Genomic DNA, 24,704 nt, shown 5'->3' on the forward strand with positions numbered 1-24,704 from the left:
ACTCCCTTATAATATCCAGGCTACTAACACTGTGCCCTTTCAAACTGGGCATTGGTTTTAAGGTGAAGGCTATTATCACCGTTAAGATGATGCCCCTGTCATCAACCTCTTAGAATAATTCCAGAGGTTTCGTGATTTTATACCACTAGAATTAGAATTCCTGTGCAAGCTTCACATTGAAAACAACAAAACAATCTCATATGATTATTTGGCATGACCTGGGTTTTTATTTTCTCTTGTATATGCAGTTCCACTTGCACAAGCATATTAAACCTCAGTATCCATAGATGAAAGCATTCCCATGGTATGAAAGAAAAAGGAGTTGCATGGAGGGAGGTTGTGGAAGACCTGGATAAAATGTTCAGAATTCTTGAAAACATTTCATGTTTTGAAAATCAAAGTTATGCTAGATTTGTTTTTTTTGTTTGTTTTTTTCAAAGGCATATTTTCTTTTCTTTTGTTTTTCCTGAGGCTTTCTAACTTGGCACTTTGGGATTATCCACTTTTAATTTAAAAAGAACAACAACAATCTGATAAGGCAGGGGGGCAGTGCAGCCTGTCACTGTATAAGCTTGTTCAAGTACATATAAACAACATAAAAACTCATCATGCTGCACACTACGTGGGCATTGCTCCTTACTGAATGTTCCTGCTAAACTTGAGAAATTGTAGTGAGGTCAGCTTACTTATTTTTTTTCAAGGAGCAAACTGGAATATATCTAGTTTCACTTGCCCACAGAGTCAGTCCCCAGTTACAGATCGCTTTCCCCATACAATGCTGATGAAAATGAGGTATAGTCCAGAGCTCCAGGAACAGCTCCTGGTCCCTTGTAGGCTGGCATTCGCTTGATGCAGTATTGAGCTTGTTCAGATGGCAGTTCTCGGTTCAACTCTTCAGCAAGAATATATGGCTAGAAGGATTGAAAAGGAGGAATGTGATGAGCTTTTTTCTGATACTTCAGAATCAAAACAAGCGGTGAACTCCCTTTGATGAGAACAAGGATGAGATTGGGCAGACACTTCAGTTATACAGATTAGCCTTCTCCAATCTGGTGTCCTCACTGTTTGCAAAATACAGAATACTTCAAGGGCACAAGCCTGGACTGAACTAGCACTGATCCATAGTACCTTATTATGGAATTTATTTGTTTATTTGTTTGTTTGTTTCATATGGCCATCCAATCTCAAACAAAGTAAAACTGGGTGGCATACAGAAAGAAACATAACAACAAATACAACCTGAACAAAAACATTACATTAAAGGCCAACTAAAACAGTAAACAATGACATGGCAATCAGACTAAAATATGCTACAACTAAACCAATTGGGATTTAATTCAACTGGGCCCCAAGGCCTGGAGAATCAGCCATCATAAAAGATCTGCAAGGTCGGGACTGTGTGTGTGTGTGTGTGTGTGTGTGTGTGTGTGTGTGTGTAACCTAGAGTAGAAACTTAAAATATAGCTAGAAGCAGGATTGTTTTCACCAATTAATCAAAGCCCCTAAATTTTGCATGCTAATTTTTTGAAACACTCTACAGATTTGTATTGAAACTTTTAGGCTGGGGTAAGGTTGAGTTTTTGGAATCCTGTTTTACTAAGGGAATGTAATAAGACACTTGGAGCATTTTAGGGAGATAAATATAAGGATGTAAGGACACACACTAGATATGTTAAAGTATTTTCATATATAACTTTAAGGCAGCTCTTTCCCACACTTTATATCTACAACCTCTGTAGATTACTCTTTTCTGAACATATGAAAGTCTTTATTGCAGTTGGCGCAGTGAGTGTGCATTATATGACACTGAAAAAGACCTCAGGCTGAAATAACTGTTTTGTGCAGGTATGCTTTACAATTATTTCAGCTTTATTCAAACACAATAATGCAGATCCCCACCCACAAAACTGCAGCAGATAGCATGAATATGTTTGGGGGTAAAAAAACAGAAAACTGGAGACTGTCATTGAATGACAATAATAAGTAGAAAATCTGTAGCCAACAAAAGTCCCAGTCCTTACATCCTTATATTTATCTCCCTAAGATGCTCCAAGTGTCTTATTACATTCCCTTAGTAAAACAGGATTCCAAAAACTCAACCTTACCCCAGCCTAAAAGTTTCAATACAAATCTGTAGAGTGTTTCAAAAAATTAGCATGCAAAGTTTAGGGCTTTGATTAATTGGTGAAAACAATCCTGCTTCTAGCTATATTTTAAGTTTCTACTCTAGGTTACAGCTAGCTTAGTTTGCATTTGGATACCCCCTTGTCTTGCAAGGGTAGAATTTGTAGAAACAATCACAGCAAATGGGAATCCTTTCACTAACCTTATCTGAGGCTAGGATTCTGAAAGAAGCAATAACTTGTTCAGCAGTATCAGTATCAGCAGTCTCTCTGGTCATGAAATCAATAAATGATTGAAAGGTAACCGTTCCCTGACCGTTGGGGTCAACTAAGGACATGATTCGGGCAAACTCGGCTTCACCCTAAAATACAATTAAAAATTAGTTATGAAAATTATAATGCATTTTTTTAGAAAATTAATCAAATATTCAGCATCATGTGTAATCTGCCAAATATCAGATTTTGCATGTTTTAAGTATGCAAAAATATATTAACATTAAACATTCTTAAATCCATTGGAAGCATATGTTAGGCTGAATGTTCACTATGGATTTCACACAAATAGTAAAAGAAAAATATATAAAAGATAGGAAGGAATCCACTAAGATTTACTGCATTGGTTGCAACCTGGATAGTCAGGTGATCAAGACCTTGAACCAAATTGCTTCCATGCAGCCTCTCTAGAAATCCTGCAGTGTGGCTTGGTTTTTTGAGAAGGTCCAACAGATAGAGCATCATAAGAGATATCTAAAGCACTACTAGATGAAGTCAAACAGAAATTGGACCAGATATGAGTAAAAGCTCATATTCAGGCCTAGATTGTGACAGAAATATTGTTATCAGGGGTCCTTGATGCTCTCTGAGCTTGGCTGTTTTCTTGCAGATGTTCTTACCCAAACTTATCCAAACTAGATAACATCATCAGTGCTAGTAAGGAATAGAATTTGTTGTCAATTTATATTCTAGTGGCTTGCCCTGTTAATGTTGGTGGGACTGGTATTGGGGTTTTTTTTGGATAGGCTATTTACTGTTACCTTGTTGTTTATCTTGGGTTGCAGAGATAAAACTGTCAATGTATTGCCTCCAACTTCTGAAGGTTATATACATCTACATAGGAAGGAACAAATTCAAGCTCTTCCTTGACAAGATTGAGTGACTGTGGATATTTGGGGTCCCTAGGTCTAAGTCAGTCCTACACTCTGGGATTTCATCTTTGCTCTTGGATGGGTTTGCACTTCCCCACTCAAGACTAGTGTGCAATTTGGAGGCCTTCCTAGACTCACAGCTACTACTCAATGAAGAGGCAGCAGCTATGATCACAAAGGTCCTTGTACAGGTTCACCTCGTGTGCCAGTTGCATCCTTTTCTCAACCAGAGGTTTCTTTAGATGGTCACTCACACTGGTCATCTCAAGGCTAGGCTAAACTATTACAAGAGTGGCTGCTCTTGAAGACAATCTGGAAGTTACAGCTGGTTCAATATGAGCAGTAAGGGGTGTTTCTCATTGCACCCACATGGCATCAGTGCTTTATGAGCTGCAATGGTTACCAGTTGACTTCCGGGTGCAGTTCAAAATTTACATGGAACATAGAGCTAGGTTAATTGAAGGGGTACCTATTCAACACAATTGAGCATAAAGTTGGATATGCTTTGAGTTCCTTTAGTTAAATTCTTTACCTTGTAGGACCAAGGAGGAAGGACTTTAGTGTTGTAGCACCTGCCCTTTGGAACAGTATCTTCCCAGAGATATATGTAGCTCCCACCCTTCAGATGTTTTGTAAATCCATGAAAACTTCACTCTGTTTCCAGGCCTAGATTTAGGTCATTTGTAGAAATTCTAACAATTTTTGATTATTATTCATGGGTTTCTGTCTGGACAATCATACTTTTCTATTTTATGTTTTAAAATTGCAAGTTAGCCAGAATATTTTGGAAGTCAGATGCCTTCAATATCTGACAGATAAACAGACAGATAGAAAAAATATTCAAATTTGAAATGTAACCTATATATGAATGCATGATAAATGTGCACAATGTTTTAGTATGAATATATATGAATATATACAGTATAAACAGCTGTCTGCATAGGGTTCTAGAAATTAATAAGTCTAATTATATACACACCCAAGAATAAAATCCATTGTGGAGTTTTCCTCTGAGAAGATAATTTATAATATCTAATGTACTAGGATTTTGAGTGGGCTGAACTTTAACCACAGGAATTTTACAATTACATCTATAATGGTCACTTTGTTAATGTACGTGTAATGATAAAGTAAGTGTAACATGGGTTACTATCACAAATTAACTGCATCTTAAAATTCATACCAAATCATAACCCATTGAAATTAAGCAGGCCCTGAAATCTTCATGATCCATCAGCCCATTTTTCTTCTGTTGGTAGGAACAAACAGCATGGAAGATTCAAGGATCAGAATAAAGCCATCATAATTTCCGTAAAGATAGAATAGGTTCATCATCAGATGTATCATATGTTCATTCAATACCAAATTGAATCACCAAAAAACAGAAGAAAAGGAGATGTTAGATTACATGAAATAGATATAATGCTAGAAAGATGCTAATGAAATGTAAACAAACAAAAATGTATGAGAAAGGCATAAAATACAGCATTTTTAGATAAGCCAAATTCAATTAGGAAGGCAGTTTTAAAGTAACATTTTTTAAAAAGCTGCACAATAAAAAAAAAATAAGATGCACTTCCAGATTCTAACATTTCACAAGAAGTGCAAGATTGTTAAATACTGTTTTATAAAACTGCTAAGCTAGAAGTTGAAAGTACAGGCTACTGGAGTCTGGAATTGGTATTGCAATGATACTTAGTTTTTCCATAATTTTACATGTAGCTCTGATAGGAAAGAGTCATTATGTGTTTCATCTTGTTTTTGTGAACACTAGAATTTCCATTAAAGTGTATTCAATATTGTAGGTAATGCAAAGCATGATTATTGATTCTCTGTAATTGTGTTGTACACTATAGGATTGTGGTGGACTGGAGATTTCTTCCATGAAAAAAGCATATGTTTTTATCTGAGTAAACAATGGTATGAAAGCTCACACCCATGTATATTGCCATCTGATTTAAATTGAATAACTTCAAAAAAATCAAATCCAGAAGCAGCATCCACACAGAGAACTTGTTCACATATTTGAATCCCATCACTGCACACATCAATACACATGTAGTATCCAAAGAACAAATGTTTGAGTTGTTCTTTGGTTTTGTGAATAGATTTGAATAATGGTTCCTTTTCCCTCAGGAATGGAAATATACAGAGAAGAAAAGGAAAACTATGGCAAGCACTTAAGAAAAAGGAATACTGCAAGGACAATTGAGAGCAAAGTTGTGAGCCAGGACCTCTGGAATGCAGAAGTTGGCTAATGGCCAGAAAAAGGAAGTGATCAGGTACAAGAATTCCATAGCGATCTGTGGTTGTCCTGAGATGGCCCATCCCAACCCTATCCCAAGCCCCATCTCAATTTTTCAAATTTCTATCCCATTCTGTATTATAATTTCGGAGTCTTGATTGTGTTCTACGCTTTTGAAAAGGGAGCAGGGAGACATGCAAATATTTTTTCCAATTCCAATTGCACATTAAAAAGTAAATAAAATAAAATGGATAACCGCACCCTGTCAAAGTGATTAAATGATGCTCTGAATTCATTCATTTGCTGCTGAGTTATTCCTTTAGCATCTCTTGTAAGGATTTGGTTTTCAATTTCATTGATAGTTCGGGCAATGGTAGTCAACAACAGCTCCCATCCAACCCGGATATGCTGCAGCAGAAAAAAAGAAGGATAACCTTAGAACACTCCAAAGAACTAAAGTGCCAATGACTGCTTGTGAATGGTATACTCTGGGAGCTCATTCCAACTAGTCAGTGAGAATATAACAACGTAACAGAGTAATTTAAAAAACTTAATTTAAATTAAGTATAAATAAATTTAATTGAGGACAGTGAACAAGATTATGGGCCATGTCATCTTTTTATAATTTCTCCTTTCAATCGTATTAAAAATGTAGAGGAATTCTTTCTTCGTGAGCATGAACAATTCTGAAGTTCTGGGTTGTCACCCAGATACAGAAAAAATAGGTATCCTACCTATTTTTGAAGCTTAAAACGTCTTGGCTATTCCAATTCACAAGGCAAAGTACTTCCCAAACTATATCTAAAGGACTGTATCCAGTTCAGAACTATTACCTGGAAGCTTTTCACCAATTCCCTCTCATTTGGACATGTCAAAGCCATGTCATTATCCTAAGTTTTGAGATTCAATCTTCAGTATATTTTACAGTGAGTCCCTGAGGTTTATTAAAGGTTGACTTATACTGCTTGCAGAGCCCTGCCTGGTGAGGGAAGATTGCCTGGAAAATTTTCTTTTAGGGTCTAGTACAGGGGTAGGCAACCTTGGCTCTTTTATGACTCGTGGACTTCAACTCCCAGAATTCCTGAGCCAGCCATGCTGAGGGGAAAGAGAGGTTTTCCAAGCTGAGCCATGCTGGCTCAGGAATTCTGGGAGTTGAAGTCCACGAGTCATAAAAGAGCCACGGTTGCCTACCCCGATCTAGCATTTGCCCTGACTTTCTTGTAGCTTCTAAAAACATTTTAAGATACTGATTCTGATTAACAACCATATAAGTGATGTGGACCTTTCATATTTAAGAGATGTGCAAAACCATTGTCCGTTATTTACAAGCCACAGGAACCTAGTTCTCAGATCACAGTAACCCAAAAACAAAATGGCTAAATTATGACTTACCGTATATTTTAATTCTAATTATTCCAGAATCATTCTGGCACATTAGGCTACAAGTTATCGTCAGCCCTGGCTGCTGATTACCAGCTCATTGCTATCTTCTACCATGCCCTCTGGGGTAATAGTGGGCTTCTGGCCAGACAGGATCCCAGAAATTTGCCAATCATAGTGTCTACCTTCAACAAATGGTCTTTACTCATTGTATTTTTCATATTTAGTATCAATGGTGACATGATAAGGTTTTGCTTATCAGAGCAACTGCCTTTTCTACTGTTTCTCATCATAAATCTCTGCCTTGATAGAATTACAGTAGGATATTTTTAATGCTACTCTTTCTTGTGGTATTTTATAAAAGTAGCCAAGTCATTTTAGGCAAGTGTACAGAGGCCAGATATAAAGTGATTTTGGTTTTACTTTTATATTCTTTTCCAACAGCTAAAAGCTGTTAGGAACCTATTTTGTAAACCCTATTTATTATGATTATTTCCCAATATGAATTGACAGGGCAAGGAATGAGACCTAAATCCAAGAAAGTATTTGCTGGACTGCAATACTATCAAGAAAAGTAAGAGAAAATTCATGGTTTATTTTAAAAGTTGTTGACAATTTAGGACCAGAAGGGATTTCCCAATTTTGCAGTGCAACTACATTTAAGTTTAGAAACTGCCAAGGCATGCAATAAATTACTCTGATGAAGTTGATTAATATTTGGATAAATGTTTTATAGCAAAGTAATTTTAAAAAATCATGACAGAGTTTCCTATAACTGAAGAATATTTTAGGTTTACACCACCTTTAGAACTGGTATAACAGCATGACTGCCAAGCTAGGTGGCAGCATCTAGCCAACCTTGATTGATCTCAAGAAGCTATGCAGTTGTACTTTTTATTATTACAATTGTAGCCGTTTAAAAAATAATTTTAAAAACTGGAAAGTATGTCCACCCTTCAGTGTAGTTGTGATTCTTTATAAATTCTCATGGCTGCACTTAGGCAAGCTTGGCTGGTCCCCAAAAGTTAAGCAGCATGAGGCATGGCTGATTTTTGGCTGGGAGACTACCAGGAAATCTCAGAGTTATAGGCTTAGCATGCTGTGTAACCTAGACATTGTAGCTTAGTGAATAAACCACCATTAAGGAAATCATGTTATGAATCAGATCTGGGTTAACCCCTGCTATTGTCAGGCTTGGCAAGACTGTTATTTTTCTACCTCAAAGATTTTCCAGCTGAAACCTCTTGAACCTTCTCCAAAGTTTCATAGAAAGGCTCAGTGCTATTGTGCCACTCTTGCAAGATTCATGGGACGTGGACCAGGCAACAGAGCTTCTCAGAGGTGGTTCCACGCTTTATGAAAGGCTCTTCCTGGAAGTATAAATAGCCCAATCCTGCTTATTGTTTGTGAACAAGTTAGAGCTAAATTGCTCGTGTGGGCTTTTGACTCTTTGTTGTTCTAAGGAATCATGTTCATGTAGTTTGGTTTTATTTATGTTCTCCCTCTTATATTTAATCTTTTATGTTATTGTTATGTGCTAAACGTCAGTCAGGACTGGGGTAGAATAAATGCTGGTAAAATAAAATGATGTTTTAGGATTGAATGAAAATGCTTGTGATTTTTTAAAAACAACACTGAAAGACAAAAGTCCCTAGTATCAATGTGAAATACATGCTGCAGCAAGACTGTATATATAAAATTAATTAAAGACCAGATTTACCTCCATTGTGTAATTGGTATGCTTATTATCAAAGACCAAAGCTTCCTGTATCAGTTGATAGTCTCCTTCTAGTTTGTCAATATTATGTTTGTAATTAATGATATTGTGCTCCTGCTGCTTTAACTGGGTCATCTGGTCCTCTAATGGCCCTGCGATATCCACCGAAGTTCGGCCAATTTCCTGCCATAGAGAAAAAAAAAAGAGAAAAAGCTTTCTTTATTTTGCAAAATGTTTTGGCTTATGTTAAGAGAGCAGCAAATACACACACACACACAAGGACAGGCAATTTGTACAGGGATAGAATTTGCTTAGAATTTCTGATCTAGAGCTTCTGCAGATCTTGGTTGTACTCACCTCCATCTTGCTCTGGATCCAGGGTCCAATGACGTTGGCCTGAGCAGCAAACTGACGGCGCAGGCGTTCATTTGTATGCTGACGAGAAAGCTCCTCCTGCAGTGATTGATCTCTTACAGGCACAAGTTGTTTGACCTGCCAGTGTGCAAAATTAAATTAGTCTGTAGCCTATATCTGCTTTTATTTTTATTACTTAACAACATTTTGAAAAAACTGAAAAAAAACTGTTCTAAAAATACACATTTTAATCAATATTAACTGCAGGTGATACTTCCTCTAAAGCACGTGTGTCAAACTCGCCATGTTACATGACTTTTGTTGCATTGCCAGAGCTGGGGTGGGCGCGGCCTCTGTATGATGCAACCGGCCCGCAGGCTGGCAGTTTGACACCCCTGGTCTAGCAGGATACTCAGATGTTATGAGAACATCTGTGAAACAGATGGAGCCAAAATGTTCCTCTTTTACTGGAAAGGGAGACCATGTGGCACAGTTATGAAAGAACATGAACACAGGTTATTAAAGTTCAGGTTTACACAATGAATAGTTAAATTAGATAGAACTAGCAGTGAATGAAATCAATGATTTAAATCCGAGTGGAGTTAATCCAGAATTCTTTCATCTCCAAGATAGCAACTTAGAAGGCATTAGACATATCTCTAAGCTAGCTCCAAATTCAGGGAGATCCAAACCCAAATTTCTCTTCCAAGACTAGATGTTCCTGACTTTAGAAACCCTTATATTTAAAAGGCTAACAAAGAAACCAAAAGGGATTCGGGAATAATGAGTCATATTCCTGACAGCAAGTAGTGCATTAGGCAAAACTTTGGCTATGTTTGAACATTTCCTTATGGATAATTTAGTAATTGTTTATCAAATAAACTAATTTTCTTGGTTTGTCAGACACACTGAGCCATAAACTAATCACACTGGCTATATTCCCAAATCATGATCCAGAGCGAATATCAAACAGGTTTCATTCATCAAAATAAGCTGGGCTGATAATTTTTAGAAATTATGTGAAGTTATGCACACTAGTATATGTTGCATAATAAAATACCCCAAGAAAAGAATTCCTTAAGGCCATTTAAGTACAAAGTCTGAAAGGCCTATATCCCAAATAATAACTTATGAACCCAGTGGTGGGAGATCATGCGATAATGCCAAGAAGAAGAGAAAAGTCGCTAAAGGCAAATATCTTATCTATACTTACCTTTGAGGGAGTCATCTTAAATTCAGAGTCACTTTTCTTTTGGGTTGATGTAATATTTAACTGCATCATTATTGGTTTTTTTTTAATGCAGAAAACAGTTTTGCTACAATCCAGAGTGTTTAATTTGGCTAAGAGAGGAGTATAGCTCTGATTTCATTTATTTTTGCCAATACAGTGGTAATGTATATCAGTGCAAACTGATTCATTTATCTCTACCAATGCATCTCTTTCTACCACAAAACCATTATATCTATCGTAATGCATCAGGAACTCTTCCACATCATATCAATCTTCTTATTCCTCTATTAGACAATTTAAAAGATTACAGAGGGTTTTTTAAAAAAGAAAAGAAAAGAGAAAACAGAGTAGCCCTATCCTAACTAATTTTTAAAAGCAGCCAATTATGAGAGGAAAAATCTGCAAATTGTTGTGTGGCTGGACTTCATCTGTCCTACTAAATGTTATTCTCCACTGGTGAGGTTTCTCAACTTCCACCCAACAGCCCATGACAGAAACATGATATAACCAGTATAAAAGAAGTATATATCTATACCATTCCTTCTGCATAATATTAGTTATATTAGCTCAGGAGTTTTTGTTTTCAGATTTTGCTTTAGAAGCAGAATCGTAATGTTTTTCCCAGATGTATTGTGATCCTGGACTAATTTCTAAAGTGTAGCTGCAAGGTATACAGTGCTACATATTTGTAAAGTCTTAAGTGACAGCAGCGCCACAATTATTTTATGAATGCTTATTCTTTTTGTTGTCTTTTTATTCTTTCATTTCTGAGATTTGCTGGCATCCTAGCCTTTCGATATTAAGGTAGAAGAGACATTTGTTCTCTTCTGCCATTCCTCCCTGTTATTTCAGAAACATTATTTTGAACTTCCTGAAAATAAAACCATAAAGCTTAGACATGAATAGGCTGAACTTTATTTTCTTGCTGCCAGGCAAAGCCAACCGTATAGTATAGATAGTCCTCAACTTTTGACCACAATTGGGCCCAAAGTTTATGTTGCTAAGTGAGAAATTTGTTAAGTGATTTTGCCCCATTTTACGACTTTCTTGCCACGTTTGTTAAGTGAATCACTGTACAGTAGTTGTTAAATTAGTAACATGGTTGTTAAGTGAATCTGGTTTTCCCCATTTACTTTGCTTGTCAGAAGGTTGCAAAAGGTGATCACATGACCCCCGGAACACTGCAACTGTCATAAATGTGAGTCAGTTGTCAAGCATCCTAATGTAAATCACATGACCATGAAGATGCTGCAATGGTCATAAATGTGAAAAATGGTCATAAGTCACTTTTTACAGTGGCACTGTAACTTTGAACGTCACTAAGCAAACTGTTGTAAGTCAAGGACTACCTGTATTCAGCAATTGTTTATCCATTGCATCCTGTTATACAGTTGTTCCTTGACTTACAACTGGAACTGGAACCAGAACTTCTATCTCTAAGCGATGTAGTCATGAAATGAATTGCATCTGATTTTTTTGACCATTTTTGCCATGGATCTTAAGCAAATCACTACAGTTGTTAATTGAATAACTCGGTTGTTAAGTGAATCCAACTTCCCCTGCTGACTTTGCTTGTTGGAAGCCCTTTGGGAAGGTTACAAACAGAATGCTGCAATTGTCATAAATACATGCCAGTTGCTAAGTGCCTGAATTTTTATCACATGATAGCAGGGACGTTGTGATGGTTGTAAGTGCGAGTACTGGTCGTAAGTCCCTTTTATTCAGCACTGTTGTAACTCTGAACAGTCATTAAATAAATAATTGTAAGTCGAGAACTACCTGTACACCCAAGAACAACAGTATCTTCCACATTCCTAATACTACTTGTACTAAAGCAGAAAAAAAACACTAAAAGAGTAAACTAAAAAGTTAATTATCCCAGGAAGAACCTCATTTTCCCCATCCTGTAATTAATCACAAACAAACCTACGTACTCCTGTATTTTTACTTCCACTTACTTTATCCCACTTAGTACGAATCTCTTCCATAGTGACTGTGCTGTAAGGATTGCTGGTACTTATTCTGAGGCTGTAGCTCTGAATCACCTTTTCCACTTCATTATGGATGGACAAAATAGCTTGCCTCTCACCATCTGCTTCAGGTAGAGTGGCTTTAAATTGTTCATGGGCAGTAATTAAACTCTGAAAGAAACAAAAGGAAGAAGAGGTGGGGAGGGACCAACCTGTGGTTTGGCACTTTTCTTCTTCCTCCACCCCCATCCCCCCACCCCCCTTGCCTATATAAACATTTTCAAGATTGTGTAGCAGGCACCTCTGCATAATCAGTGGTGAGTAAGTACATTTCATTTCTTGTGCCAGTATAAAGGGCAAACAGTGAAACTGAGAAGGGGGGGAAGGCCCAGAAAAAAACACTATACATTATTTGGAAATGTGGATAACAGGATCCTGGTTTTCTTTTACAAAAAGAAAAGACAAATGGCATAGTGTTTTAAAATGTACCTTCTGAGGGGAAATCCCAAGTGAAATTCAGCAGCAGGGAAAGGGGTATTACCCCTTCATTCTTTGTACTGAGAGTATCCCAGATGCATAGATGTGCAAAAGATGCAGAATATAAATGCAATGATCAGAACAAATCCTTACCCTCCCCATACACAATAATTGCTCAAAGTTTCCTCAAGCTGCATTAAAAAAAACAGTGGTATTCCAGCCACTACACTGCACTCTTGACTTAGTCATCTGACTGTTCTCCCACAAAAGATGTGGGTATTAGATGGAGGGATGAGAATACTAGAAGTTACAATCCCAAATTGGAGAGTGGCTGATTAGAAAAAGCTGCTGTAATATATTTTTTCGGACATGAGTGGAGATAAGCAATACATACTTGAAACTTTCTGAGATGAAATAAGGGAATAGAACAACTCTCCTAGTTGAGCTCATAATGCAGCTTTATTTTACCTGGATCTCCTCTATACTGTGAACAATGAACATGTCTTGCAAGTCTTCCATGGCACCTTCCATCCAGTTGTTGAATGGAGCAGCCCTCTTGGCAAACTCCAAGTGAAGTTGATCAATTGTTTCCAACAGTTTTTCTGTCCTCTTTAAAAAGACATACATAAATGAATTTACTTTTTCTTTTAGAAATGCACATTCATTTTTGGTTTCTATTAGGGAGTTTGAGCTTTGCAGCTTTTAAAGATGCACCACTAAACCCAAACAGGCAACCCAATCAGCAAGTTAAACAAATACTGCAACTTCTTAATATCTAATATCTTAATATCAATTTCTTAATATCTAGCAAATGTCAGCAAATGTTCCGTCTGGCTTTGCACCCTCCTATGAGTTTTCAGTGTATTGATGGTGAAGGTGTAATCCCATTGGTGCTTGTCGTATTTAACAGCAATACAGGGCCCATGATTTTCCCCAATTCAGACTACAATTAGAAGAGGTGAAACAGTCAGTTAGGCTATAGGAGATAATAAGTCATGGCAGTTGGCAGTAAGGGAGATTGGCCCAGGCAAGAGCTACATCATTGTTTAACACAGCTTTCCTCGTTAACTCTGGAATGTTTGGGAAGATGAAACTGTAACCTGGCACAATCCAGGAAAAACTGAGCTATTCTATCTAGTTAGCATCTGTACGATAGGCCTTGTATTCCTAGTGTCTATATCTGGATAGATGTCCTGGGACAAGATTCTTTTGTTGAAGACAAATGCTCTGTGAGTGTCTGACTGTTCCTGTAGCTGCAATTTGGGAATTCATTGGATTTTTTTTCTATTTCCACATATCTTTTTTTATCATAGATGCAAATGTTTAGGACTATATAATTTTTCAAACTTCTGGTGGGACTCAAATCCCATTTCATATTTTCCAGCCCAATGCACTCAATCCCAAGAATGGGTTCATATGTTTATACTAAACCTTAATGTGGTTGTTTTGGCTCAAAATATTTTGAGACCAGCCACTGCAATTTAATCAACATGTTATGATATATAAGTCATTATTCAACATGACGTGTACATCTATATATCTGTCTCTGCTTGTGTCTTACTACAAAGTTTAGTAGGATATTGGAAGTGGTTCCAAGAATAAGGAGGGGCACTTAGTTGCCAAGTGCCCAAAATGCGATCACATAACCACAGGGCTGTATGACAATTATAGCTTTGAGGATGGTTCATAAGTAGATTTTTTGAAGTTTATTGTAACTGAACAGTCATTAAGCGACCAATCATAAGTCAAGGAACACCTGTACATTAAACCTATTTAAACAAACTTTGTCATGAAATATAGAAAAAAAGTCATATAACTACACGAATCAATATTTTCATGCCAACTTCAGTTGGTTGGTACTTCATAACTGCATTTGACAGTAAGGTGACAAATCATTTTATAAATCAATTTATAAACAGAATAATGAGAGAAAACAGAACTCCCTAGAAATGTTGGGTGCCGTGTACAACTTCCATCACCATCAGCCAGCCTGACCAATAATCCTGTTGGCTGAAGATTGTGAATAATGTTGTTCATGCCCACACAGTTGAAGAATGCTGATCTCCCCACAAATCTTGAAAATGTAGTGCTTTAAAGAGTAAAACTATTGTCAACATCTGCTTTACCTCCAATACTTCTCTCCTTTTCTGAGTTAGGGTTCCCAATCTATCCCACTGATCACATATTTTCTGACATCGATCATTGACACTTGCTGCATCATGATAGTCCAACTCACTGAAAAAAAGGATACATGTTTAGCGAATCTTCACAAATATCCCAAATAACCAGGTGGTTCAATCCACACAATTCAGAGAACGCTAACCGTGTTCCTGATGTGACAGTTAGTTTTCACCTTAGGTTCTGGAAATTGCAGGTCAACTCCAGTTCAGAAATGCACAGGAGAACATAAAATGGAAATTACTTTATACTCTACATTAATTTTCTAATCTGGTTTGGGGTACACAGTGGCAATCCGAACATAAATAATTTATACACACAGTCAGAGAAGACGAATGTATCATTCCAACAATCATCACAAAAATACATCCAAGGCTTTTATTTTAGAAAAACAACTTTCAGATTGCTGCCTTTTGGATTTCTATTTTCTCGTCACTAATCTAACATGCATTAGAATTAATCTTCCATTCATACACACAGTTGATTTGTGAGGGAAAACATTTATGTTATTTATAAAGAAAATGTATGGCCTCCAACAGCTTTTTACCCATCACGATTTTACATATAGTAGAGAGGTATTATGCTAAGAGTGAAGTTATTTGGGCTGCAAAAATCCAGATGATCAATAGAAGTACAGTACAGAACATGCCAGATTTTTACAACCCAGATATGGTAGTTTTCAATAACTAGTGATATAACATCCATGTTATTTTGGGAAGCATTACTTTGGAGGTGTGAATTTCTAAACTGCTTCCCTCAACTGTAACTTACATTTTTATACAGGGCTTTTGTGCCCTTAACATCTGCTAGGAGGGATGCCCTACCAAAACAGAAAGTGACAACTCTCCACAGCTGACTCGCCATAGCTGACTCGGCATGGCCAACTTGCCAGGGGACAATTCGCCGTGGGACAATTCAATGTGGGATAACTCAAGAGAGGGACTAGTAGAATTGCAGCTCATCACAGCCTTGAGGACTTCTAATTTAAGAAGGTTCAAACCTAAAGCAAGACAAGGCCCTCTGAATTCACTTGTCCCTTTCTTGAGTTACCTCATGTTGAATTGTCCCACAACAAGTTGTCCCATGCTGAGTTGTCTGGGGTGAGTCAACCAGGACGAGACAGCCGCAGCAAGTTGTCCTAGACCCTTGCCAAAAACACTTTCAGGAATTAATCCTAATAACTAGGATTAACAAAAATCTTGATAACTAGGATTAACAGGTGGAAATGCTACTAGTTTTATGTATTTCTTCATTAGATAGCAGAGATGGTGTGCCATAGGGCATCTCCTAGTCTTTAAAATAAACAGTAATACCATAATAATGGATACATCTAGTCCAAAAATAATATGCCTCTATCAGAAACCATTTTCTAAAACTGTCTTGGTTTCCCTTGTGCAAAAACAAGACAAACTTCTGAAGGGTCAAAGAAATAACGGTTTCATAACTACCTATATTTTGCATTTTATTGTTGCAGTCTCTTTTAACTGCCAGATATGCATGTGTGGTTCTAAAGAGACTGGACATGTGTACTTTGTCCTCAGATAGTTGTTATTCTGAATATCTCATCATCAGCTACATTTAGCTCTTGGCTACTATTTGACTACTCCTGGTATGCTATTACTTATCAAAGTTATTATAATAATGTGAGTACATACTAGTCTAGGAATTAATCAAACATAAAATAACATTGTGACTTTAGGTCTGGGATTAGATGTTTGTACAAATTTTCTACATTTAAAGGGGGGATGTCTTAAATAATATTATAATGAATTTTAAAGTTTTCATAAGTAAGGGATCAATACTCTTAACCTCAGACAAAATCAGAGATAGATAAATTTTTTAATTGAACACAACATGTTCAACTAAACAGTTGAAGTTCCAGTGTAAGTATTCTGTAAGGAATCTCATGGTGGTTATAGCTCAGACAAGTACAGGACTATCAAACTGGCACTGAAAAAGTCTGGATGCCCACTAGATGGCAACAAAGAGATACAAATCAAGATATTTCTTTATATATGAATACATTCATATTTAAAACATTTATTCAAAATAAGCAGATCTTTTTCTAAGTAGATGCTCACTAGCCACCATTTTCATTCACTAATTCTTGCATTACTTTTTTATACTCTCTTACCAATGTATATTACACTTAACAGAATAAGTTAAGGAAAATGGTGCTATGTTCTTAATGGATCAGTTCATTGTGAACACTGCACAATTTTCCTCAACTCATCTCTGATTCTTTCCTTGTCATCATTTATTTCAATTAAACAGGACAGTTACCATCTTGGATTTTCACATAACAATCTAAATGATATCAATTTGTACTTTCCAACATATACTTTAGTCCCTTCATTATAATACTTACACATTTACTTCACTACAGGTATTCAACAACTCCATTCCATTCATAACTGTTATAGTCTTTCTCTGAGTTTTACAGACATGCATCTTATTTTTTCTTTCTTTATTTCATGCATTCATTCATATTTCTTACTGATTCCTCCTCATACATTCCAAATTGCACTATTCCATATGCGCTGGTCATCATATATATAATATTCCTCTCTGCCATCCATCAAACCTTTGGTCAATTGAGGCATTCACTCAATGCTTCTCAGTCCTATACAGCAGGTATAGGTGAGGTCAGCAGCTTTAGTTGCACCTATTCTACCTACAGCATTTCTGCTAATGGGAAGGACGGTACTGGGCAGTTTGGACACACCTTGGCCAATATGCCAAAAGCTTGGCCAAAGTTATTTTATTCTGTTCATGTTCACGCTAGTCACGCAAGTAGAAATTCTAAACTAGCAATTACCTTGCAAGCCAACACATTGCAGTTCATGAATGTGTTGATATGTACTCAAGATGCATCTGTATTCTTTTCCTTCACTGGACAGATTTGTACTTGAAGTTTGTAATTGCCTATAAGCTATTATTTTTGGAACTATACAGTTGTGGGAACTCAATGAAGGCTACCTTACTCACGTGGCATACATACAGCAGCCTTTATGCAAAGGCCATTGTTCAATAAGCCTTTAACAATTTTAATCTTTATGATCTTCACAACCTCAGCTGCCATAACAGAAAATGATAAAGCTACCACTGAACTTTAACCACCATAGGTCAAGGTCAAACATACCAATTGTTCTTCAAAAATAGCAACCTTGCATTGCCAAGTGATGGGAAGTAGAAATAGAGAGCCAAGCCAAACCAAACAGCATAAAGAACAATATCATTCTCTCAAAGGACCTGTAGTACTAATTGGCAGTGTTTAACCCACCTCATGCCCAAAATTTCTTAACCTGCCCATCTTTCTAAGAACAATTCCCAGAAAAGAAGATTAATACTTTCCTGATTATTGTTTTTCAATCAAAACCTATTTGAAGAGATAAACAAAAAGAGTATTCAACAATACCATCACTTAAGACTGAATTTGATCTACTGAAGGAAATTGTGTCTCATCTGCCTTGTTTCTGATGTTCATGGCCATGATATTATGTTAAGAATCAGACCAGTATTTCCCATTCAAACACTAACTCTGGCTGATCCTGCTTAACTTCTGAGCCCAACATCCTGTCACCTTGCAGCTTATGCTCCTGGCAAATAGCAGTCAGTATTGGCATTACTTTATCCTGTTCCTACACTAAAAATAATCAGTAGTCTTCAGATGTTCTTGAACCCAAGTTCCAACTGCTATAGCAACATCACTGATGCTGAAAAAGGATAAGTTTTGCTGTTCAGAAACATCTGATGTTAATATGGTATCACAAAAAGTGGATTTAAAATTCATAGACGATCTGAAAACCTCTTCACATGGGATGGACCAATTCAGAAGCATATCTCTGACTTAGAACTATTACCCACCTATTAGATATAAATGCCTCTTAAAACAAAACAAAATGTGCTAACTTCTTTCTATTCTGTAGATAGAGGTATAGATAGAAAATAACTACAAGAAATAATATCAACATCTCTGCAAACAATCTTAATGGTGAACATTGCAGTAACTGAAAAGAAATGAGGAACTATGAGACAGCTTTCCTGTTTAACATCACTTAGACTAAATATACTAAGTCAGAACTGACCCTTCCACTTCAAGATTACCAACCAGAAAGTGGACCAGAGAAAAGGTTTATTGTTAATTTAGCTTTGCAGTAGTTGCCCTGTTAAGGCACCTCTATTTTTAGCTAAGGAGGAAATCAAAAAGATGTTCAGGGAGCAGGCCAAGATAATAACACTTAGAAAGTTATCTGAGGAATTTTTACATTGTACCTATGACACTATCAAATTTATTGGAAAGAGTTTATCGGGTAAATGTCAGCAGCTGTGTGCCTCTAAATGGAACATACTTCAGCTCCTGGGCAATGGCAGCGATCTGTTCCACCCTGTCTTGGTGAGCAGCCAAGTCGCTCTCAAAAGCTTCATGTTTCCTCAACAAAGCCCGGATCTCTATCAGGGAAGCAGCTTCATAATCCTTCTGCTGCAGAATCTGCTCTTTGCCTGGTAAGAAGAGAGAAGAACCAAGCCACTGAGGTGGGATATTAGCAGGACTGATGACTAAGGGCCCAAAGGCTGAGAGAAATGACTGGCATTGTCAAAGAGCCCGAGAGTAGTAAGAGTCACATATCAAATGATATATAACAGTAAAGTTACTATTTAGTTGCCCAGAGTACAGCACCAAATGCTGCTGCTTCCCATTCCCCTTTAGTTTTGTCACCATGGGGATTCTGATCCAAAGCTGATGGGAAGCTATAATGATTATAAGATGGTGGTGATGATAGCACCTAGCAATAGCAGTTAGACTTATATACCATTTCATAGTGCTTTACAGCCCTCTCTAAGTGGTTTATAGAATCATCATATTGCCCCCAACAATCCTTCTCATTTTACCGACCTTGAAAGGATGGAAGGCTGAGTCACCGGCTGAGCCGGTGAAAATCGAACTGCCGAATTGCTGGCAGCTGGCAGTCAGCAGAATTAGCCTGCAGTACTGCATTCTAACCACTGCACCACCACAGCTCATAAGAGATCCATGCTGAAGAAGGCCTTTTTCCTGAATAGCAAACACTGCCCAAAGGCTCACAGGGAATGGTTAAACCAGCACTTTAGCAGCTGTTCCACCAATAACAAGTACACATAGACCCTTATTTTCTTGAAAGGTGCATGGCTAAAAGCACAATGCATGAAGAAATACTTCAGGAAAATATGGATATGTGGAGTGTATGATTTGCCACCTCTTCCAATCTGCCACACAATGGCAGATGTGCTATATTTACTTTAATACAGCTTTATCCATACATTGTTATTTGTCTCAGGATTATTTGTCTAACACTTTAAAATTCCAAAAGTTTTAAAAAGGTTAATTTCTATATGCAGATACGTTCTGAAAGCTTCAGTGTTTTACTAGAGCAAATCTTTGAGAGCATTGAAGGCCCCATATTTACTTCAGGCTCTTGACCTGCACCGCTTGTGAATCACCAGTATGAACATTTTTTACTGTCTGGGTGTACATGGAATTTCAAGATAATTAAATAAATAATGAAACATGACAGCAAAAACAAATTGTGACTCAAATCGACACAAACATCACTGGTAAAAGTCAGGTTTTCATTGCTTTTCTAAAGGCAAGCAAATCTGGGTCTTACCATATAAAAGGGAAAAGACTATTCCAGAGCACAGGAGCTCCCACCAAAAAGGCACCATTTTACTACCCATAAGATAGCAATTTTCAGTGAGAGAACCAGGAACATACCCTCATTATGGGAGCATGGTGGACAAGCAAAAAAATTTGGGAAAAGGCAGTCCCACAAGTAACCTGATCTCATGCCAGGTATGACTTTAAGGTAATAACCAGCATCTTGTGATGAAGATGATCCAGCAGTCATCTCTTGAGGAGGCAGATGTACCATTACCTCTTCCAGAGCCAACAGAACCACCCCCTTCCACAAGGAAGCATTTACTACTGCATGGAACCACCCGCATACCTTCCCCCCTCCCCCCCGAGGCCTGATCCAGGAGGGCATTGGCTCTAAATACAGGTGGCCCTAGCTCTGAACATCCTGTCAACTTTCTTGGGACCAAAATATTTAAACCCATCCCAGATAACATCCCAAGACTGTGCCTCTGTCACCTCCACCTTCTTAGCTGGAATCCAACTCAGAATGAATCTGAGTTATCTGCTGAATAAGATTACATGTCAGCAGGTTGCATATTATCAGGAGCTAAGGAGCTATCAGATAAGGTAAGCCTATTGACTTTCTTTTTCTTTTACAATTGATATTTTAGTTGTTACGTCAGCTTTTGTATCCCTCAGTCTAGTCTATTCCTTCCTCCTATGTTGTTACATATTCTTCATCTTCTCTTTTTTGTCCACTTTTTTCATTTGAACCATGCATTTGATTTTAAATTCTATTTCAAAGAGAAAATACTGGATAGATATTTTTGCAGGCAAGGGGATCCCAACTTACCATATGACCAGGTTTCATGCGATGTAGCCTTTTGCCTAAACTTAGCAGCCAGATGTTCAAGCCGTTCAAGCCTTCGTATTTCATTCAACAGCCATTCCTCATAGCCCTTCTCTGCTTGTTCAAGTCTTTGCCAAGCACTGGCAATATCCTACAAAAGCACAGGGATATTATAAACCCAATACTTTAAATCTTTCAAGATGTATCTCAAGAAGGGGTTTTCAGATTGGCTAAGCATTTTCTATGACTCCTGCTTGTCTGACCCTGACCCAAAATTTAGATTGAGAAGGACTGTCTTTCTTGCTATCTTAGCTTTCTAAAGCACCGTTAGAGAAAACAGAAATGGACAGTGAATTATTGTAATGAATGTGAAATCATTTCATTACAATAATTCACTGTCCATTTCTCTTTTTCCCAGAATAATATGATGAAAATATATATTTGGTAAAAGACATAACAATTCCGGTATGGTGTAACTAACTACTAGAATATGCCTCCTCAAACCCCCACCAATGTCAGGTAACAAACTCTGGATGGGCAAAAATAGTTCTGAAAACTTCTAATCTCACGATGAAAGGTAGACAAGGTGGCTGCTTTCTTAATAATGTCAATAATATCACAAGCCTAACTCTACTGTTTTCTGCCTATTTTGCAATTCTTTATTAAAATAGTTGTGGTTCTCATGTAAAAAGGGAGTACCTGTGCATCTATAAATGTAATCATTTCTCAATCATTTTTTTAAAATAGAGACAGTCGGATAATCAGGAATGGATTAACAAAATGCTGAGACTCTAATAATATGTAGGGATGACCTTGGAAGACAGGAGGGAGAGCTGTAAATGAGCATGTAAAAGATGTCTCAGCCCACCGAAGGAGGAATGGCATGGGAAATTTTTCAATAGGACCCTCTCGAGTTTACTCTGGAGAGTAAAAGGAAAGAAGGGGAGAAATGCTTTCAGTCTTTAAGACTCTGTTAATGTTGCCTAACAATAAAGATAGAGCTACTAGTCCTGGTTGTGCTTCTTGCCTGAACTATCTCACCAGGCTTTTAAAGATTGAACCACATCAAAAAATTTACTCCTCTGGATTTGCTCTTGATTCCCTTCTAATGCAGGTTAGTTGCTTTACGGAGATTTAAACCATTTTCCAGTTTCCAGAACTGAAAGGCTTTATAGCGTACAGGCACTGCTACTTACTGAGACCATCTTCCCTTCTGATGGCATGAAAGCTGGCCTGTTGCTGATCCTCAGTTTCGTCTGTAAAGTGTTGAAATTGATCTCCAACTGGCATTTTTCCTGGATCTTAGGAGGCTTGTGCTTACGGCGATAATCTCTGAAGTCCTCTAACTTCTTTTGCATAGCTACCATCGTCTTCTCTGGGGTCCTGTTTTCCAGCCAAGGGGTTGTACGCCGAATCCATTCTAAAAGCTGTAGATATGTTAGCAAATAACAAAAGAAATTTAAAAAAATAGAAATAAAAGAAAAACATTCCTAATTTAATATCTTCTACAATAGCTTAAACATTGGATCAGATTTCCTGGGAATGGGTTTCCACCCTTAATACTATGGGATTGTTTTTTACTTGTGGTCGGCTAAACACGGCATATTAGCACTCATGATAATGGTGAATGGATCATCATGCTAAAGTAAGGGGAAGCAAGCATATTATAACTTGACAGGTAGGGAGAACCCAATTATTGCCTTCCAGTAGACCACTGGGGTTGTAAACCTTTGAGAAGTTAAGAAGTACAGGGCATTCTGGGATAGGCTGCAACCATGACCATTTTGTCTGGCAGTAAATTCCAAAAGGAAGGTATGGCTGTGGTTGATAGTTGACATCTAACAGAGCCAGTTTGGACTAGTGGTTGAGGAACCAGGCTAGAAACTGGGAGACCATGATTTCTAGTCCCCTCTTAGACAGGAAAACCTGGCTGGGGACTTTGAGCCAATCAATCTCTCTCAGCCCAACTCACTTCACAGGGTTCATGTTATGGGGGAAAATAGGAGGAGGAAGGAGTATTAGATATGTTCACCACCTTGAGTTGTTTATAAAAATAATAAAGGTGGGTTACAAATAAAATAAATAAATAAATAGATAAGGGAGCCAGGAGTGGCTGAAATCCCTTGACAGGGTAAAAACAACAGCCTTCCATTTATTTTAGCTAGAGCTTCTCTTCAATTTTGTTTGTAAGACTATAATCTTTACCCATTGACTGGGTTCAGACAACATGCTAAATCCTAAATCTGGATTTTAAAAAATTGATGTGTTCATGGAAGGTGCTATGTCCAAAACAAATATATTCCATTAGATAATGGCCTGCTTTATATAATAGACTAATGCAATAAGCATATTTCCTAAGAATGCTGAACCACAAACCACAAACCATCCAATCCATTTTACCTAGTCCACTGTGTTGTATGGACAAAGTTCTTATACACATATTTCTATAATGTTGTCATTTATTGTTTTAAGTTGGTCAAAATCTAAAATTAATCCAGAATATGGTAGAAGCAGAAATAAGAGATGTAGTCAGGCAAGAATTGCCAACTTGCATCAGATTTAATACTTCCCTATTGCAATTAAAAACAAGCATGTTTATTTTAATATCCTAAAAAAGAAACTACATATAGAAAGGGAGATTCCTCCCACATTGACTATATTCAAAAAAGAAAGCCTCAGTAATAGTTAACAGTTTTGTAAAACTTTTCTATCCTTATAAAATTACACGTAAAATGCTTTGGTATCAGAAGCAAACCTCACAGTTATGACAAGCTTCGCCTACCTCACTTGCTAGCTTTTCATATTCTTCCATCAACTTTTCATTTTCTTGATTCACAGCGAGTACCTTACAAATCCGATTAGCTGCTGTTTCTGCCTGGAAAATCCAGAAAATTGAACAGTATAGGTATGTTGTTAGATTCACAGAGAAACAAAATGTGAACGATGATCCAGTGGCTACTGCAGCATAAAATAATGAGCACATCCAGCCATTGGTTTTTATTAGTTTAGGTACATTGTTTTTGTCTCTTCCTTCATGCATGGAATCACAAAATTCTCTAATATCATATAATTTAAGATTGGGGGAATAACAAAGTGAGACATTCCACAGAGACAATAAGGATAGACAACTACATAGATAAGTGACATGATGCATGTTGTTCTTATTATTTCAAGGATCACTTCCTTCTTGCAGTTCCATTTTCTAAAATCAGTGATTGAAGTACATAAAAGAGAAAAATTGGGCTGTCTCAGGAATATAAAGTACTTCTCATACAGCCATACTTCACATGCATTAAGCTGCTTCAGTGGATGATACACATAGGGATTTTCATCACCTACAGATCTAGATAGGTTTGCATTATTATCCCTGCTTAATTGAATTGCGGTTAATTTAAAGTTTTACATCATAAAATCTCT

General features: G+C 37.2%; 1 protein-coding gene across 1 annotated transcript; it reads right to left on the reverse strand.

The window, feature by feature from the left end:
• Nucleotides 1–555: 555 nt before the first annotated feature.
• On the reverse strand, nt 556–24,114 carry LOC107290171 (alpha-actinin-2). Its single transcript, XM_015819029.1, has 13 exons — nt 24,070–24,114; nt 22,484–22,714; nt 21,291–21,438; nt 19,173–19,323; nt 14,769–14,877; nt 13,111–13,251; nt 12,154–12,336; nt 8,968–9,102; nt 8,614–8,793; nt 5,775–5,921; nt 4,452–4,517; nt 2,327–2,485; nt 556–911 (listed from the first exon to the last, which is right to left on the reverse strand). The coding sequence occupies exons 1-13, from the start codon at nt 24,097–24,099 to the stop codon at nt 753–755; spliced, it is 1,839 nt and encodes a 612-aa protein (XP_015674515.1). The 5' UTR covers nt 24,100–24,114; the 3' UTR covers nt 556–752.
• Between the last annotated feature and the right edge of the window lie 590 nt (nt 24,115–24,704).

The sequence above is a fragment of the Protobothrops mucrosquamatus genome, unplaced genomic scaffold, assembly GCF_001527695.2.
Source record: "Protobothrops mucrosquamatus isolate PMUCROS unplaced genomic scaffold, P.Mucros_1.0 scaffold850, whole genome shotgun sequence".
Lineage (NCBI taxonomy): Eukaryota > Metazoa > Chordata > Lepidosauria > Squamata > Viperidae > Protobothrops > Protobothrops mucrosquamatus.